This window comes from Taudactylus pleione, unplaced genomic scaffold (assembly GCF_031769625.1).
Source record: "Taudactylus pleione unplaced genomic scaffold, aTauple2 ptg000186l, whole genome shotgun sequence".
In the NCBI taxonomy this organism is placed as follows: domain Eukaryota; kingdom Metazoa; phylum Chordata; class Amphibia; order Anura; family Myobatrachidae; genus Taudactylus; species Taudactylus pleione.
Genome location: NW_028284588.1, coordinates 8,971,376 through 8,990,586, shown reverse-complemented (window position 1 = coordinate 8,990,586; position 19,211 = coordinate 8,971,376). Strand labels below are relative to the sequence as shown.

Sequence of the window (19,211 nt, the reverse complement as noted above, 5' to 3'; positions counted from 1 at the left end):
AATGGAGACTTTTGTAATGCTGAAAGCACCAGGTTTAGATCTCACTATGGAACAGGTAGAATATGTGGTGTTACATGGAGAACACCCTGAAGGAAAGTCTGTAATGTTTTCTAGAAGTAATCTGAAATTACTGAAACCTGAATCCTCAGCGAACCTAATCCCAGACCAGGAATCAGTACAAACAACAGTAACATAAGCAAGTTAAATTTAGCGGTATGTATTTGTATTCTATTGCACCAAGAAATGTATATTCTCCAAATTCTATAATTATTTTATGATATAGTCTCACTAGCCTTGATCATCATTTGTATGATCTCTCCAGAAATGCCTTCTGACTTGAGGATCATGGCCTCAACAGCCATGACATTAAATTCAGCTATACTTGGTCTAGATGACAGAATGAACCCTGACTATGAAGGGCTGGATCATTTGGAAAATGCCAAGGAGGACTATGCGTCATTGATAAAAGGTGTCTGAACCACGAACTCTGAGGCCAATATGTAGCTAATAGAATTCCTGGTACTCTGTATATAGTTATCTTTTTCAGTACTTTTGGAATTAAGGGAAGTGGAAGAAAGAAATATACTAAATGATAAATTCAACTTATTGTCACGGCATCTACTACAGTGGCTTTTGCCTCTGTAATTGGAAAACTTGTAATTTAGCCTGGATGCAGAGAAATCAATTTCCAGTTGATCCCAATGATCTACTAGTTGTTGACATACTTTGGGTGTAGCGACCACTCTCCTGGATACATTTTGTGACCAACATAGTCTTCCACCAAATTTTGAAATAAGTATTTAATCCTGGTCCAAAAAGAACCAAACCAATAAAGGTAGTGCCTCTAGAGCCTTTTAGACTGTGCCAGCCTCCCAAATTTTTTATTCAAACAACTTTTTCTTTATTGAAGCATGAAATCATCAATGGCATACACATTCAATGTTATACAGTTAGTACAATAAAAAGTGTAAACAATTTAAAATACATGAGACTAGTATGACAGTAATTAAATATATGAGGTAGCATAAGATCAATAAGAAATCATTAAAAAAGATAACAATAAAAAAGGAAGATGGTAATCCTGAATAAAGAAAAAATAAAGAGAGGAGGGAAAGAAGGAGGGTCCGCAACCCAAGTTGCCCCAAACCAGATGCACAAAATAACCATGGCCATAATACACAAGATAGCATTTAGCAGTGGAGGAGTCAGTCGATAGCCAAATCAGAGGGTCTTGAGCACATATGCTGGAATCGTACCATAATGTACTTCAAAAACATTTCAAAAGTTATTGTCTAACCGGGAAGGGTATCAATGAAACTCTCCCAGGTCTCAAAAAAAAAAAGAAAAACAGAGTGAGCCTCTCTTTATGCAAGGAGGCATCCAATCAATCTATCCTGAAGACCTGGAAATGCTTATCAAGAACAAAAAAGAGCGAGGGGGAAGGGGAGTTTTGTATTCACAACTGCCATATAATTTTTTTTTTTTACTGCGGCTGATCTAGCCAATAGAAGTTTTCTAACCCCCTTAACCACTCCCATACCTAAAAACAGTTAATTTGAGTGATAGTGGTAACAATTAGCATAATGCCCACTTGTGTCCAAAAACGTACAGTGACTGTACCAAGTCCACCATGGGACTATCTTTCCAACATTTTAACCACAGTGTTTATCTAGAGGTAACAGACAGAACTGAAATTCTGGAAAAGCAAAGTGCTGTATCCATTAATACATCATCTAAATAAGATAAAGCCTATTTTCTGTGATATAATAAGGGTAATGTTCTAGGAACACCAAATATTTCCAAGCAGCCACCAAGACTGGTCTGAGCGTGGCTCCTGAAGTTGAAAATGTACAGTTTAGCATTCCATTACATCTCCTAACTGCCCTATATTTAAGACACACTTCACTGGAAATAACAGTAGATTTGGACAATTGAGCTAATGGTGCATGCCCTTTTGGTGGTGTTTCCCAATTGTCCAAATAATTATCAGAAAAAAGGCTATGATAATGGAAAATGTCTGGGGACCTGAAGGTGTCTATCTGGTTTTTGCCACACTTTCTCCAGAAATTTGGTGAGATGTGAAATGGAACGAAACAATAGGAATGTTCTTCTTGCATTCTAGAAACTCCTGAATCTTCCTTAGGATTGGGCTGATCCTGAAAAATCAGCACTTGACGGACAGCCATCACCAGGCTGCTTAAGGTTAGTGGTAACACTAACATTAGAGTAGTGTTTCTCAACTCTGGGCCTCTGGACCGCTAGCAGTTCACATGTTATCACCTTTCACTTTTTAAAGATCCACAGGTGACCTCTGAAAACATGTCTTGAGGATAGAGTTTGAGAAGCAGACAGTATATCTGTAACATGTAATACAGAAATGTAAGTACACAGAAGAGATTAATTCAATTAAATGATATTCTGTAGATCTTTAACAGTATAGCAGCTTACCAAAAACCAAAACTTAGCTGTAGCTATTAGCAGAACAACTATATTGTATGTAAACGAATAGCAATAAAGTAATGAAAATGACAGTAATGACAGAGAAAAAAAAACCCTCAGTAAAACACACAAACACACACAGACAACCAGCCTAGAAACGATTTCAATTAAATTAACTGATTTTGGGGTCTATGTACTAATAATCATGGACCAGCCGCGATTATCTATCCATATTGCAGGGGCAGCGGTTGCGGTAACCGCTGGCTCTGCAAATTATATCACCGGCAAACTGTAGAAGTCTTTCACAGAAGTGATAGACTTCTCTGTGAGAAGCGGACACTGGGCCTGATTCAGAACCGGACGCTATTTGCGCTCGCTCGTTCAGAAAAAGGGGCCGGCTATTTAAATTGAGCTGCTCGCATCCTACGTCATCTCCGCTATTTATTTGATTAATAGAGTACATCGAAAGGCATCTGAACTGCTCGCAGTGCTTGTGGTAGGATTTTCCTACCGCAATCATGCGAACAGTTCAGGCTAAGAAACAACCAAGTGACGTGGTCGATGACGCTGCTTTGTTAATTATGCACACCCTTAAAATGCCCGTTTTGACCGTTTGGCACGCCTGCGTTTGGATCACCACTCCCTGTTTTCAAGCACCTTCCCCTGTTACCACCCACAAACGCCTCATCCTGTCACTCAAATTAGCAGGCACTCGCTATTTTGCGAGCGCTCGATTTCCGACCGCAATGACTGGTTGGCGCATGCGCATTACGACCTATACACATGCGCAGATGTGCGAACATCGCTCGGAGCGAACGAGCGGCTCTGAATCAGGCCCTCTGTGTGCAACCGCAGTGTCATCTTCTGGAGCCGGCCGGGGGCTGCGAGAGAGAGATCGAATCATTGTAGTCTTCATTGATAATAATGGGGACTGTGCTCTGAAGTGCTAATTAGCAATTTGCCGGAGATTTCTTTGAAATCTCTTGCATTGTGCCATTAGTACATAGGAACAATATATAAAATTATGCAGAAACTACAGTTTCTGCATAATTTGATGTAAAACACAACTTGATACATAGACCCCTATATCTAGAAAGAGGCTGAAAACAGTGTTCTGTAAGCCCCCTGTGCAGAGCACCAATATTGCATTGGCTGCCTAAAGTTACTGGCTGTGAAGTCAGAAAGTCTGATTGGAGGAAGTTCTGCCCATCCACAGTCTGGCATCATAACATGGTGATTTGCAAGCAACCCTGAATTAAATGGCTGACGGGGACACCACAGGTATAAATTAAAAAAAATGGACAGGACTGCCTTCCCGGGCTCGGCACCCTTGGAGAACCCTGTGCCGTGACAATCTCAACGGAAAGATGGCCAGCCTAATAACAACAGTGGATCATCAGCGAGCCCGTCTAGCAGTGGTACCTGGATTGTGTCTCAGTCTCCAAAAATTTACTGAGACACATGGGAGCCTTTAACATGCAGCTGTGCGAAAACCACTCCTAGAAAGAGGTAGCGTGTTATGCGCAAAAACAATGAATATTAAAGTAAAATAATTGAAAAATTGTTAGCTGAGTAGTTTGGCAGTTTCAGATGTTTGAGATGTAGAAGGGAAGAGATTAGTTTCTAACATGTTGGAAGATGTGCCCACTCCTCCAAGGTAGCAGGGTCCCCCAGATGTGTTGTGCTTGCAGCATTGGTTGATACCAACACCAACATATCACGTAATTACATGCATATTCCCTATTTTATTATCTAGCAGAAATCTATTACTTTGCTTCTCAGCCATGCACAAACACACAACACATCAGATGAAAAATGTCTTAGTCTAAAAATCAAAAACATCTGAAATTACTTTATTTTCACTTACAATTTAGGACTTAATATTTTTATTTGAGCAATACAGTTAACTCTAAACTGGGGACCGACTACACTTTTTACACACTAAACAAACCAAATTTTTCTCCACAGAACAGTCTACATCTGTATTTGGCTTTTTTTTATCCCATAATCACAATTTCTATTTTTACCATTACTTTTAATATTTACCATACAGCATGTTTCCTTATGTCAGTATTTGGAAGAAATGCCATCTCTCCTTATTTAGGATGTATGTGGCCACTTACATCACTATATGATTGCCTTAGTGTTGATATACTAAAGTGTGTAGAAAATGAAAGCCAGACCACTGTTTTACAACACATTTATCTAATGTCAATCACACAAACATATTTTCTAACAGATGAGTAAGGAATAGTTGTAAGCTTAGTGTAACCTCAGGAGAGCCCATTGCTCATCTGCCTTTGTGCTTTACAGACCGCTCTAATGAAGTTTCATTGCAACCCTGATTTATCAGTTCGGTTATGTGATATAAATAAGACACAATGGTTTTTGTACCTTTGGCCTCTTCAATACCTGGAAAACCTCAGAATCACTACAATGGAGGATTATGTAAACATGGTTATGAATTGTTGAAATGAAAATATTCTATGTCACTCTTCATATTCAATAGTTTAATAACACTCCTACTAAGGATTGGTTTGATCTCTTCCAGAATAAATGTGGTCTTTTGGTAGCAAATCATCACGCAATCCCATAGATTTATAAATGGATACAGCTTATCCATATATTACCCAAAAATATACCAAACAAATCCAGAAAGCCAACGTGGGGACAATATACTTAAAAATAATACTAAAAAGTGAACATCATGTCAGTAAAATAAGTGTTGCAAGAAAAAAAAATGTGAAAACAAAAATAAAATGAAAAATGTTACAGTTTGTGGGAAGAAAGACCGGTGTATACAGCTTATGCTGACACAGGAAGTAGACCGGATGCATTTTGTTTTTTTATTACTACTAAAAGACAAAACACATTGCTTCCAATACCAGCCCCTTTCATATACTAAACCGTTTTTTCTTCCTTTTTTTTAATCTTTTTTTTTTCCATTTTTTATTAGTCTGTAACTAATTTTCCTACACAGAAACTGTTGCCAGTGTTTGGGCCTACTGATTGTTTATAGTGTTGGCAGAGACGTTTACAGCGCTCTGCCGGTGCTTTCCAAGTATCTTGTTATCAGTGCCAAGTTAAAATTCATGGCGAGTTTGGAAAAGGTCTGTTGAATGATGCTACTGGCCACTCCTTTGTGATTGTTTGCAATTTCCTCTCCCAGTACATTTTCTTTTTGTTCAAGATCTCCATCTTTATCCGGTGTTCAACCTCAGCCATTTCACACTCGCGCTCTATCTGTTGCACTTTAGCCACGTGCACCTCATTCATCTGGATTAATTGGAGCTGGAGGATAGACATCTGCTGGTGATGCTCCTCCTCATGCATCTTAGTTAGAATGCCATTCTGGGAAGGTTTGTTCCTGTAGGTCCTGTTAGCAGTTATTCTGGTGGACGAACAGGAGGGTGATGGCAGATTACCTTGACACTTCTGCATGTTAACTAAAGACTTTTCTGTGTACATGTCTCTGTCTGGGATGACAAAGGATTCTAGGATAAAAAAAATTTTTTGAAAAATAAAGTCAATCATTTGTGGTATTAAACGTATACAGATTATGTGGAGTTTTTTTTTTATTTCCTTACAACAACAAAAATGGTACTCCCAACGATAAGAGATACATACAGACAAGTAGTGTATAGTGTTCCATGATCATTTGACACAGGGATCATTAAGGTTGAAGACTGATACTTTATTTTACATTAGCCAAACAATTAATATGGCACCATCTATGATATTAAATGCAAATATACAGATAAATCAGTTTATTGCCCAGTAACTCTAGGGGGTATATTCATTGTGATGGATGCCTCATCGCTTCCTTACAGTAAGGACCTTGCCTGTCCAATCAGTAATAACACTAGGGAGCTGCCATGTTACTCCAGTACCTGTGTATCAAGTTACCTGCCATATATTACAGTGATAGGGGTCTCCTCATCTACTGGTGGGGGCTACTGTGTGTGTGCATATGATGGGTGTCGTGCAGGGGATCGGTATTATTTACCGCCGGCTGCATGGTTCAAATCCCAACTACGGAAGCCCGGCAGAGGTGAAGATCCCGACTGCGCTAAAGATAAGCATAAACTAACCTAACCCCCTCTAGCCCTCCCGTAGGGGTGTCTAACCCTAACCCCCCCAAAGTGCCTAAACCTAACCCCCCTTCCGTCCTGCCTAAACCTAAGTCTCCTGGGGGGGGGGTGCCTAACCCTGACCTCCCCCCGGGGGTGCACAGATCCGTCATCACCTATATAAATTTGCAATCTTTATGTAAATTATCTTTTATGCAAGGGATTTCCAGTGACAGGAAAATTATTTCAAGGGTTCCTCCAAGGTAAAAAAAAAAAAAAAAAGTTGAGAAAGTCGCTCTGCTACTAAATGTGCTCCAAACCTTCAGTCATCGCCTTTCCTAGTAAACTTCAGGATATTTAATCACCATTAACACATATTAGGTATATAATTTACATAGCGGTAAAGTTTGTGGAACTTTTTTGGAGCTTAGAGATTGCCAAAAACTTCTGTTCAGTTGGAAAGAAACTTGTCCCTTATACCAGCAATATACATTTTTAAAACTAGCCAAATGCTACCTTAAACTTACTACAATTCTGTCATGGGGCATTATGTGCCAATCATAATCCTAGTAAATACTCTGTATTCCATACCTGTGCATCTGATTTGTACAGAAATAAATTCCAGTATGCAGATTATTTAACAAATATTTAGCAAATTTTACCAAGATTATAATAAATAACAAAGTAAGGAAACCGCTGCTTATTATAAATATATCACATAATATTTTTTTCTTATTCTGCTACTGTTAAAGTAATATTAACTCTGTCACCTTTTTTTACACTGTTGGGGGAAGATCTCTCCACACATACAGAGTCTGTGACGGACATATTCCTCATTGGCTCTGTCTGGATCTTGCCCTGTTCATCAATGAGAATTTCCAAGTCTCCTTTATGGAAAGCTGTAGAGAGATTTACAATGAAGGGCTGACTAAATAAAACAAACAAAATTAAACTAGACAGCAAGAACTTCCGGATACATACACGCATACCCCAAATGTGTGCACTGCATTAAAGTTCCCATACATTGGCCACAATTACCATGGAATTTGTATGAAAATTTCTATATTGAGACCAAAAAAAAATCACCTGTCTCAAATCCATGTTTTTAAAACATTTGTATATTTTTAGTCCTTACCAAGTCTTAAAATTTGATACATTTCACCTCATGTTACAACGTCATTATTTAGTTAACAAATAAAAGTACACATGGGGAAGTCACATGTGAAAACGTACACCCCATGATTCAGTAGCTTTTCAACCCACCTTTAGCAGCAATAACATGATGTAATCAATTTCTGTATGAGTCTTTCAATCTCTTACATTTTGTTTGACAAGTTTTGTCCCAGTCCTCCTTATAACACTGCTTAAGTTCATTAATGTTCAAGAGCATTTGTAGCTTAGCAGGGTTATGATCTGGATTTTGATGTGGTCATTCCAAAACCTTGACTATATTCTTTTGCAGCCAGTCAATTGTAGATGCAGTTTCGGCAAAGCTTCATTTGCTGGACAGATGACCTCACTCACATTTTCCTCTAAAGAGGAGTTCCCGACTCAATGATCATCCCCAAAATATCACTTGTAGTGCTATAATGCATTTGGTATTCACCAAATATTGCACTGTGCATGAAGACCTAGATATCAAACAACTCTACTTTGATCTCATCTAACCAGGAGGACATTATTCACAAGTTACACTTCCATGAAAGCTACATATACACTGCAGTGCCAAAAGTCATGGGATAGGTACCTAGTATCATGTAGGACCCCCTCTAACCTGGCGAAGTGCAGCAACTTGACGTGGCATCGATTCCACAAGTGGACAGAAGACCTCTGGGGAGATTATGACCCATGCCGTCTGCATAGCTTTCCACAGCTCTCTGATTATATTTGTAGGTACAGGATCTTGGGTGCAAATAGACCTCTCCACCACGTCCCATAAATGCTCGATTGGGTTCATGTCGGGTGAACATGGTGGCCACACCATTCATTAGAACTCTCCAGAATGCTACTTGAACCAATTATGGACAACCTGGGATAGATAGAATGGTGCATTATCCTGCTGGGATATTCCATAGTTGTGGGGGTACATGAAGTCTAGGAAGGGCTGCAAATGGTCATCAAGCAATGCAACATAGCAGTTACCAGGCAATGATGTGTTTAGATGGACCAGCAGACCCAATCCATGCCACATGAACATACCCCATACCATTATTGCAACACCCACTAGCCTGCACAGTCCCTTGTCGACAACTGGGGTCTATGGCCTCATGGGGTTTGCACCACAACCAAACTCTAGCATCAGCCTGAAACAACTGGAACCATGACACGCCACGTTGCCAGTCCTCCAGGATCCAATGACGTCACAAGCAAAGGTGAGGTGCTGTGTCCGGTGTCACTGTGTTAACAGGGGCACTCTAGTGGGTCTTCTGCTACCATATCCCATGGAAGCTAAAGAATGCTGCACTGACCTATTGTATATGTGTCTGGAACCTCCTGCATTGATTGTGAATGTAATTTGAGCCAGTGTCGCATGTCTGTTGTCACTGACAATTTTGGCCAGATGCCTCTGGTCATGATCAATAAGCACCTGTGGTCGGCGCCTGCGCTATCCATGGTGGGTGGTAATGCCTTCCAGTAGGTATTCCTGGTACACGTGACACTGTAGATCAAGGAATGTTGAATGTCCGCACAACTTTCGAAATGGAATGTCCCCCCCATCGGGCACCCACTATCATACCCCATTCAAACTCCAATAATTCATGTCACCTTTCCATAAGCAGTCTGGCTAGTGTTCAAATGGATTCACAAGATGTCATATTAAAACTGATGGAGGTCTGGGCAATTCCAAGATGTTACACTACAGTGGCACCACCTACCATTTCCTTTACATACTGCTCTCCCTTGATTTTTGCCACTTCAGTGTAGGTTCAGTATTTTTTTCCGAGTCATCATGAACCTGAACATTTACTATATCGATACAGGCCTGCAGATTCCTGGATTTAGCTTATACGTTCTTAAAAGCTACTTCTTATATGTTCTTATAAGCCATTCTCTAAGCATTATACAGTCTGATCTTTAGGTGAATCTGTAGTGATGTCCACTTCTGGGATAACTGCCAACAATCTTCATTGGTTAAAGTGTTCTCACTATGCAGTTTAGAATCATGATTTTATTGAGTCTTTTCTCCTCAGTGTTAACACAAACCTGAATTCTCTAAAAATACTGAATTGCACTCAATTAACAGAACCTGACTCAGGTTACTTTCCTTTACGAAAGGGTGCACTTACTTTTTCACACATGGCTTCTTCATGTTGGCTTATTTCTGATGAATAAATACAGTAATGACAAAGTAAAATTTGCCCTGGGTTAATTGTCACATAAAATTCCATTTATCAAATTTTAGGATTTGACGATTGTTACTTATGTCTTAATGGGTCCGGTATAATACGTTGACAGAATGTCGACAAGGTAGACATGTTATTTAAAGCATTTTAAGCACACTTGCATTAACATATATATCCTACCTAGTCTGTTTTGTTGCTTGGGATACATATGTGTGGTGGACAGCTATGCAATTCGATCAAACACAGTTGTAATGTTATTTAAAGCATTTTAACCGTGTTGGCAATATAACTTTAACATGATTATAAAGCATCAAGTCTAAATTTATTCTTTACTCTTCATTTAGCATCTAATGCATATTTCCAGCTTTATTCTGTATACCGTTAATGTGGAGTATGGGTAGTCTGTGGTATGTTATCTAACAGGTATCTTCACTATTACCTCTTCAACTATATTCTAAAAATAATATTCACTTGTGTACAAACAAACAAAAGACCCGTAAAAGGTCATCTTTAACTCCTTCAATGCGGAGGATGAGTGGGGCCCGTTCCTTTCATATACACCCAGAGTTCAGAGAACGAGTCCCACTCATCTTCTACAGCAATGGCTAGAGTGCCCCCACCCCCAAACAAGTACCTAGCCCCCCAACAGTCCAGACGACCAGTGAAAAATCCCTGCAATGGGTATGAAAATGGTGGGAAAAGGGATCTTAAGTACCTCCCCCCACCATAGAAGTTAGGGAGATGAGGGTACCCTTGTTTCAAATAGGGGAGTTCCCTCTTTCAAACTGTGTGCTGCCATAAAACTTGATGTCTGGTAATCACATTGATAAGCAGAGATCAATCCCCTGAGGGCTGCCTCTTCCAATGATGGGGCCCCTTAGTACTTATTGTTTGGTGATCACTGGACAATGTTAACCTGTGCTACAAAAAAAATGCATGTTTTCCGTATATGGGGGGGGGGGGGCCATTATGTGCTCCATCACCCCCAAACTGATACCTGCAACCATGGCTGTACCCATATTAGAACAAGAGAAATCCCTACTTTCAAAATATGTGGCCCACTAGTAGCTATTATTCGGTCATCACCAGACAATATTAGCCTACACTACAGAAAACAGATGTTTTCCACATATTTGGCAGAGGGGCACTACTGCCCCATCACACCCATAATTACACCCATAAATGTGGGAGCACCCACATGTCTCCTCTTTCAAATTATGGGTCTTCCTTAGAAGTTACTGTGACAATATTACCCAGCGCTATGTGCAAAAATACTTTTTATACTGATACACACACATAATTTTCCACAGATAGGGAAGGTTCTAAAGCCCAGATCTCTCCCATGTTGTGTCAAATAAAAATTAGACCCCTCATTTAATGCGGTAGGTAGTCTAGGCCTTGTTGGGCTATATTATTATATTATTCCTACACATAGTAAGGTGTAAATGTACTAAGAATCGTGTCGATTTGAAATCACTAGTCATCTCCGGAATGTTTTACGATTCGAATTTACTAATAATCGTGTTCGACTGTTTTTAGTTTTTTTATGCTGATCCTCAGCGATTTTTGGTGTATGCGATTTGAATTGTATTGGTTTTTTTCGCTTGAACTCGCAAATACAGCAATTCTCCTGAATCCGATACAATTCACAACTGATGGATTTGGAGTTCAAACGAAATAAGACCAATACGATTGTAATTGCGATTGGAGATACGATTTGAAAAACTCGATTCTTAGTAAATCCGTGATTTGTATGTGTGTCAATGTTAAGGGTTTGATCCGATGGTGCATTGTGTCGATGTGGTGTGTTTAGTGTGATTTGGGTTAGGGATGGACATCGGCTTCAGATATTTCACAACCATTAATGTTGGTTGTGTTTTCACCATTCGATGGCGGCTTTCTGATGGTAGCCAACATTGAATTGTGTGGAAGCGATGGCCATCCGATGTTAAAATACAGCTGAATTCAGCTGTTGAACATCTGGAACGGCCGCGAGATGCTATTGTGCATGCGGGCTATTTTGCGCATGTGCTAATCATACAAATATTTTTTCTAGCGAATTCTTTTGACACAATGGTTAAATACCATCACATTGACAGTTTTGATGGTGGAAGCCCAGCCATCATATGATGGTGGGCTTCAATGTACATCCTTAATTTTGGTGAAATTTTGGCTTTAGTAAATCCCCGATTTGCAAAATCACACCTGAATCGTAAAAACAAAAAAAAACAGCAAATCTACAGCAATCAATTCGTAAATTTACCCCAAAGAGTTTAAATTTAGATGGACAAAAATAGATAAAAAACAAAACAATGCAGATTTTTTTTTTTTTTTGTGTCCACCTATTTGTAGAAGCCTGCATTTTGCCGTTTTGGAAAGGTGGATTAATACCAAAACAAGAACCATTAAGTATGGGCATAGTGTTGTGTTAATCCCCCCCTTGCTCTTAGTTCAAAATTTCAATAAAAATAAACTTTTTTGGCCACTTTAGTTCAATTTGACTTGACGTTTTTGAATTAGAAAAAAAGACTAGTGGTATTTTTTTTTGAAAATACACGAGATTAAAAAAAAAAAAAAGGTATCATTTGAACAGCATAAAAAAAAAAATCAGCAATATTTTCAAATTTGCCAAGTGCGAACATCGAAAAATAACATTGGAAAATGGGGTGAGAAAACCCTCAGCAACGAAAGGGTTAAATTATATATTTCTCACATATTAGTAAATATTTTAGAAATAAAAAAAAGTTATTCATTCTGTTGACTGGAAACAAAAGCAAAACATAAGGTGCATACACACACAACGATTTTTTGAACGATTATCATTTAGCAATATCGTTTAAAGCTAATCGTTTGAAAAAATCGTTCACTTTCTGAGTCAAACGATGAACGATTATTGTTCATGCGCGTTCACATTTGTAGTTTGTAGTTCAGTCAGACTTGTCAACTCAACGATTTTCATCAAGTTAATATGCAAAAATCGTTTGTAGTTCATATAAATCGTTCATTACATTTAAATGAACATAGTAAATGAACAACTTTAGTAAACGATTTTAGTTCATTTTTTCAAGGTAGAAAATCGTTTACTAAAATCGTTCATTAACTCAATCGTTGTGCAGCTTTAGAAATACTAAGGACCATGTTGAGATTAAACCTGAATTAAAGTAATCCTTACATTATTACTTGTACATCATGTTCGCCATTTGATCCTTAAATTATTACTTTTTACATTTGAATCTGTCTCCTCTTTACTAATAGCCTTTTCTCTTGGTGCCAATAGTCCAAGTATGTGCTGAAAAGGGGAGACAGATCCAGCACCACCCTAGTACAAAAGAGAAATGCCCAAGGCGCCTGTGCTTTGGAGAGGTAATAAAAAAACTGAGCCGTTATTAAACTTTGTTTATAAGACACTGTCATGCAAGAAAATTCCTATTTGATTATTTTAAAACATTAGCTTAGTTTTGTGTGGTTATAACGGGATGTAGTCAAAATACCTGAGCCGGAATCCCGACCACCAGCATCCTGAAGGTAAGTATCATGGGTTAGGAGGAGGTTAGGTTTAGGGTTAGGCACTAGGGGGAGGGTTAGGTCTAGGCATTAAGGGGGGAGGGTTAGGTTTAGGATGTGGGGAGGTTAGGTTTAGGCACTAGGGGAATGCGGAGGTTAGGTTCAGGCACTGGGGAGGGTTAGGGGTAGGGTAAGATACTTACCTAATGGTGTCAGGATGCCGCTGTCGGTATTCTGACCGGCGGCATCCAGACTGCCGGGATTCCATACCCAACCCGTTATAACATGTCTACTTAATGTTAATATGATTGCTGCTTGTGTGTCATATTACCTTTTTCTACAGAACTGGAAGGTGAGCCCTCACCACACAATGAATCAGTTTCAGGTGCTTTGTTATATGGTTTGGTCTGGATTTTGCCCTGTTCATCAATAAGCAGTTCCAGATCTAACAGATTAACTTTCTTGCAGTCCATTTCTAAGGTATAAAAAGAAAAATCACATTTTTTTTTAAAAATAAAAAAGGTGCTCTTACATTAAAATTCATAAAGAAAGCATCCATAAAGCAATGTACATTACTAGACTGTGTACATGCAGGTTCTACACATAAATGCAAAACCAGTGATGTGGAGCTCTGAGATATTAGACATTAGTACTGTTCTCTCTATAATCCTACTGTATTATATACAGTATTTGGAGCATGATAGACAAGCATGTTTGTTAATATTTAAGGCTACCAATACTGCTAGTGTAGACTTCAATTACCAACTAGACAATTGGGGTGACAGTCTGGATGTTTTTCACAGAAACACAGGGTCTGAAAGTTGATCAGTACTATTCTAATTAGCGTAGTGTATCATGCATGACATCGCTCTGCTCGTGCCCCAAAATCTGTGCACATGTATATTTGCCTATGTGAATTGGCATGACTGGCATTTGGCCTACCTGTAGGGATGGACATCGATGGTCGATGTTTGCCAACCATCTATGTTTTTATTTTGATGATAGTGTTTTACCATTCGATGGCAGCTTTCCGATGTTTGCTACCATCGAATGGTAATCATTCAATGGTGTTGCAATGGTGGCTTCTTTTCTATAACTATTAAAAGCTATGCCTCCCATGGCTGCTGTGTGCTGTGTCTCTGCCTCTAATAACCTTTCTGGCTCATGCTGCTGGGATCGTTGGAGGCTGTCTCTCACTGCCTCAGACCTGGCCCTCAGTCCCTCCCCTCCCCCCCCCCCCCCCCTCTGCTAGCTCTGATTGGCTCTCTGAGACAGTGAGAGCCAATCAGTGTGCAGCCCTGGCCCTGCAGCAGCAGTCACTCACAGATACTCACAGAGTGACAGCTAATAACGTTTACACAGCAGAGATGGAGAGTAATTTCTCTGCTGGTGCTGTAAGAGGTTAGTTTTCATTGTGTTATAAGTATATTTTATACATGTTTTTACACTTCACTTTCTTGTTACTTAAAGTGCCCACAGCAGCAGCATGGCAGTGCCAGTGTTTCTCATTCTCCTCCCCATCCTCAGTCAGCTCTGCCTGCCTAAGCTGTGTTTTTTGTTGCTTCGTGTCCGAGCTCCACCCCTAACCCCGCCCCTTTACTATTCATATGAATAGTTTTTATCATTGAATGCTTTTGATGTGATGGTTAGTTACCATTGCATCGAAAGGTTCAATGGTGGAAGCACTGCCATCATATGATGGTGGGCTTCCGATGTCCATCCCTACACCCTGTGTCTAGAGAGGTTGGACCAAGGAGGGAAGGGGCAGTCTAGAGTAGGTGGAGCAAAGTAAAGACATGTTTGTGCAATTGCAAACACATGCAGTCCTGGAGACAGATACATAAACAGCTGAAATTCTTATTGGCGGATGGTAAAGGGCAGGTGCACATAGGGGCTAATGATGGTAGTCGCCAGCTTGGGTAAATAAGCTTTTTACATGTTTTTTTTTTTTTTTTAAAGGTGTTTTTTTTACCCTTTCATATGCATGACGGGGAGAGGTTTCTGATCTATTAGAAGTTTTATTGATGCATAATATAATTTTTTAGAATGTAAGCTCTTATGAGCAGGGCCCTCTACCCTCTTGTACTTCTCCCTACTTTAGTTTCATCTACTTCTTACTCACCACTAGGGCATCTAACACTTGGTTGCTTATGCTCTGTTGCTTATCTGGGTGTTATGGTCGCTAATGTAGCAATATATATGATCCATGTCCTGGTCCTGTATTGTATTGTTCTGTAAGTCGCTTGTCTACAACTTGTTTATGTGCTTTGTAAGGTGCTGCGGAACATTTGTGGCGCCATATAAATAAATGATAATAATAATAATAGAAGATGTATATATTGCAAACAAAACAAAGGTCAATAGACATTTAACATACAGTCAGGTGCATAAATATTGGGACATTGACAGAATTTTCATATTTTGGCCTCTATTCACCACCACAATGGCTTTGAAATGAAACAAACAAGATGTGCTTTAACTACAGACTTTCAGATTTAATTTGAGGGTAATTACATCCAAATCAGGTGAACGGTGTAGGAATTACAACGGTTTATATATGTGCCTCCCACTTTTTAAGGGGCCAAAAGTAATGGGACTATCAACTCAAAACTTTTTCATGGACAGGTGTGGGCTATTCCCTCGTTATTTCATTATCAATTAAGCAGGTAAAAGGTCTGGAGTTGATTCTAGGTGTGACATTTGCATTTGGAATCAGTTGCTGTCGACTCTCAATATGAGATCCAAAGAGCTGTCACTATCAGTGAAGCAAGCCATCATTAGGCTGAAAAATCAAAACAAATCCATCAGAGATATAGCAAAAACATTAGGTGTGGCCAAATCAACTGTTTGGAACATTCTTAAAAAGAAAGAACGCACCGGAGAGCTCAGCAACACCAAAAGATCCGGAAGACCACGGAAAACAACTGTGGTAGATGACCGAAGAATTATTTCCCTGGTGAAGAAAAACCCCTTCACAACAGTTGGCCAAATCAAGAACACTCTCCAGGAGGTAGGTGTATATGTGTCAAAGTCAACAATGAAGAGAAGACTTAACAAGAGTGAATATAGAGGGTTCACCACAAGATGTAAACCATTGGTGAGCCACAAAAACAGGAAGACCAGATTAGAGTTTGCCAAACAACATCTAAAAAAGCCATTACAGTTCTGGAACAACATCCTATGGACAGATGAGACAAAGATCAACTTGTACCAGAGTGATGGGAAGAGAAGAGTATGGAGAAGGAAAGGAACTGCTCATGATCCCAAACATACCACCTCATCAGTTAAGCATGGTGGTGGTAGTGTCATGGGGTGGGCATGTATGGCTGCCAATGGAACTGGTTACCTTGTATTTATTGATGATGTGACTGCTGACAAAAGCAGCAGAATGAATTCTGAAGTGTTTCGGGCAATATTATATGCTCATATGCAGTCAAATGCTTCAGAACTCATTGGACGGCGCATACTGCAAAAGCAACCAAAGAGTTTTTTAAGGCTAAAAAGTGGAGTTATGCAATGGCCAAGTCAATTCCCTGACCTGAATCCGATTGAGCATGCATTTCACTTAATGAAGACAAAACTGAAGGGAAAATGCCCCAAGAACAAGCAGAAACTGAAAACATTTGCAGTAGAGGCCTGGCAGAGCATCACCAGGGATTAAACCCAGCATCTGGTGATGTCTATGCGTTCCAGACTTCAGGCTGTAATTGCCTGCAAAGGATTTGCAACAAAGTATTAAAAAGTGAAAGTTAGATTTAGGATTGTTTAGTTTGTCCCATTACTTTTGGCCCCTTAAAAAGTGGGAGGCACATATAGAAACCGTTGTAATTCCTACACCGTTCACCTGATTTGGATGTAATTACCCTCAAATTAAATCTGAAAGTCTGCAGTTAAAGCACATTATGTTTGTTTCATTTCAAAGCCATTGTTGTGGTGAATAGAGGACAAAATATGAAAATTCTGTCAATGTCCCAATATTTATGCACCTGACTGTATGCCTGACATAAAACATGTGCAAATGTTGCTTATGTTGATCTGCATGTATGTTGAAACACACAGCATTTTTACATATAAATGTAACTGAGGCTTTTTTAGTCAATGCAAATTATGCCTGCATTTTGGGGCGACTGATAGACTCCTCTTTCATTCATCATTGCGAAGCATTAACAATTTTGTTTAACTGATCGTCACAGGTGAATGGAGTCAGCCATACCTCTCCACCATCCCGATTTCAGCAGGACAGTCATGCTTTTCAGGTACTGTTCCACCCGCTGGCCACAGTGTCCCGCATGTGCACAGAATCCATTTAGTTCCAGGCGAGGCTGGGAGCAGCCCAGCAGCTGCCAGAGTGCTGCGCTCACCCCCACTGTGACGAGCAATGGGGGCGTGCCCAAAATGACACATACCAATGGGCATGGCCCAAGGTCACGTCCCCTTTTTGGTCACACACAAGGATTCCCTTTACCCAGCATTAAAATGTTAAGAGGTATGAATCAGCGAACCTGAAACTGCTTAGAATAGAGGAGTCTGGATGTCACCAAACATCTACATGGAAATGCATCATATAACACAAACAGTGGATATCCTTCCCTGGGCTCCAATACATACACAATACATGAAATATAGGATTCCAGTCTCACATATGTTTGTATAAAAATCCATAGCAGTCGGACAACCTTATGGTCTTCACTTCTTCAAAAGTGAGGTGTATTTAGGATACGGTATGAGGACTAGTTCTTGTGGAATGTGCAGAATGTATCCAACATTGCAACATTACAATTCTGTGACAGGACAGAGAGGGCTGTATTCTGGCAACCACATAAGAGCAAATTATTATTGCTGAAAATGGGGAGGTAGAGAATGAAAGATCCAGCCTCTCATCGTGTATGTACGTTATTGTGTAACCTCCTCACTGTGCCGCTGCTATGTGGTGCATGAGTAAGACCACTCACCTTCTCACTGATGAGTGTGGGCAAATAGTAACTAGGGCTCCCTGCTTATGTAGGCTTTACAGCAAAGTTTTTTCTTTTGTGGACACAGGTGATGTTATATGGGGGCTTTACAGAGAAAAAACAAACAGTTGGGCAACAGACCATCTATATTCCAAAAATATGTTCTCTTTATTAAATAGCTCCTCCAGCACATCACTTAATTGCAAAATGATAAAAATGAGAGTTATGATAAGAACTTACCTTTTTTAAACCTCTTTCTTCGAAGTCCATAGGGTCCACAGGGAGACCTTGGGGTGTAGGTGGTGTATCTGGAATCCGGGCACCACGCAGTTATAGCTTTCACCTCCCAGGATGCACCAGGCTACTCTCCCTATACCTCGCCCCCGAGCCAGAGGCACCTCAGTTTGTGACAAGCAAAAGGACGGAGGAGGCTAAAAGAGAGAAGGAAGACTGGTACACACAAGAATCACACGCTCACACAGAAGGAGACGGAAAATGGTGACCAGAAACAAAAACCCATCTGAAGTCAGGTGCGTCAGGGCGGGTGCCCTGTGGACCCTATGGACTTCGAAGAAAGTGAATTAACAAAGGTAAGTTCTTACCATAACTCTCATTTTCTCTCTTCAGGGTCCATAGGTTTCACAGGGAGACCCAAAGCAGTCCTTTTCAGGGTGGGGACGCTCCTGTGCTGAGAGGAGAATTCGGCGCCCAAAGAAAGCATCCTGAGAGGCGAGGGTATCAAAGTCATAGAACCTTAGAAATGTCTGGACAGAAGACCACGTGGCCGCCTTTCAAAGCTGAACAGCCGAGGTGCCACGGCGAGCTGCCCATGAGGGACCCACAGACCGAGTAGAATGAGCAGTAACAGAAGCCGGAACAGGAAGGCCTGCCTGCGAGTAAGC

General features: G+C 40.1%; 1 protein-coding gene across 3 annotated transcripts in view; it reads right to left on the bottom strand.

Moving 5' to 3' along the window:
* Positions 1–2,966: 2,966 nt before the first annotated feature.
* Positions 2,967–19,211, bottom strand: part of MSANTD3 (Myb/SANT DNA binding domain containing 3) — a 53,466-nt gene continuing 37,221 nt past the window's right edge. For 2 of the 3 annotated variants that reach the window (XM_088476300.1, XM_088476301.1), the window contains exons 3-5: positions 13,689–13,832; positions 7,280–7,408; positions 2,967–5,933 (exon numbers count right to left, since the gene is read on the bottom strand). In XM_088476300.1, the coding sequence (XP_088332426.1) occupies positions 5,530–5,933; positions 7,280–7,408; positions 13,689–13,832 (677 nt within the window). In that variant the 3' untranslated portion in view covers positions 2,967–5,529. The remainder of the gene's footprint in view (positions 5,934–7,279; positions 7,409–13,688; positions 13,833–19,211) is intronic. The other variant, XM_088476303.1, reaches the window with a different exon arrangement.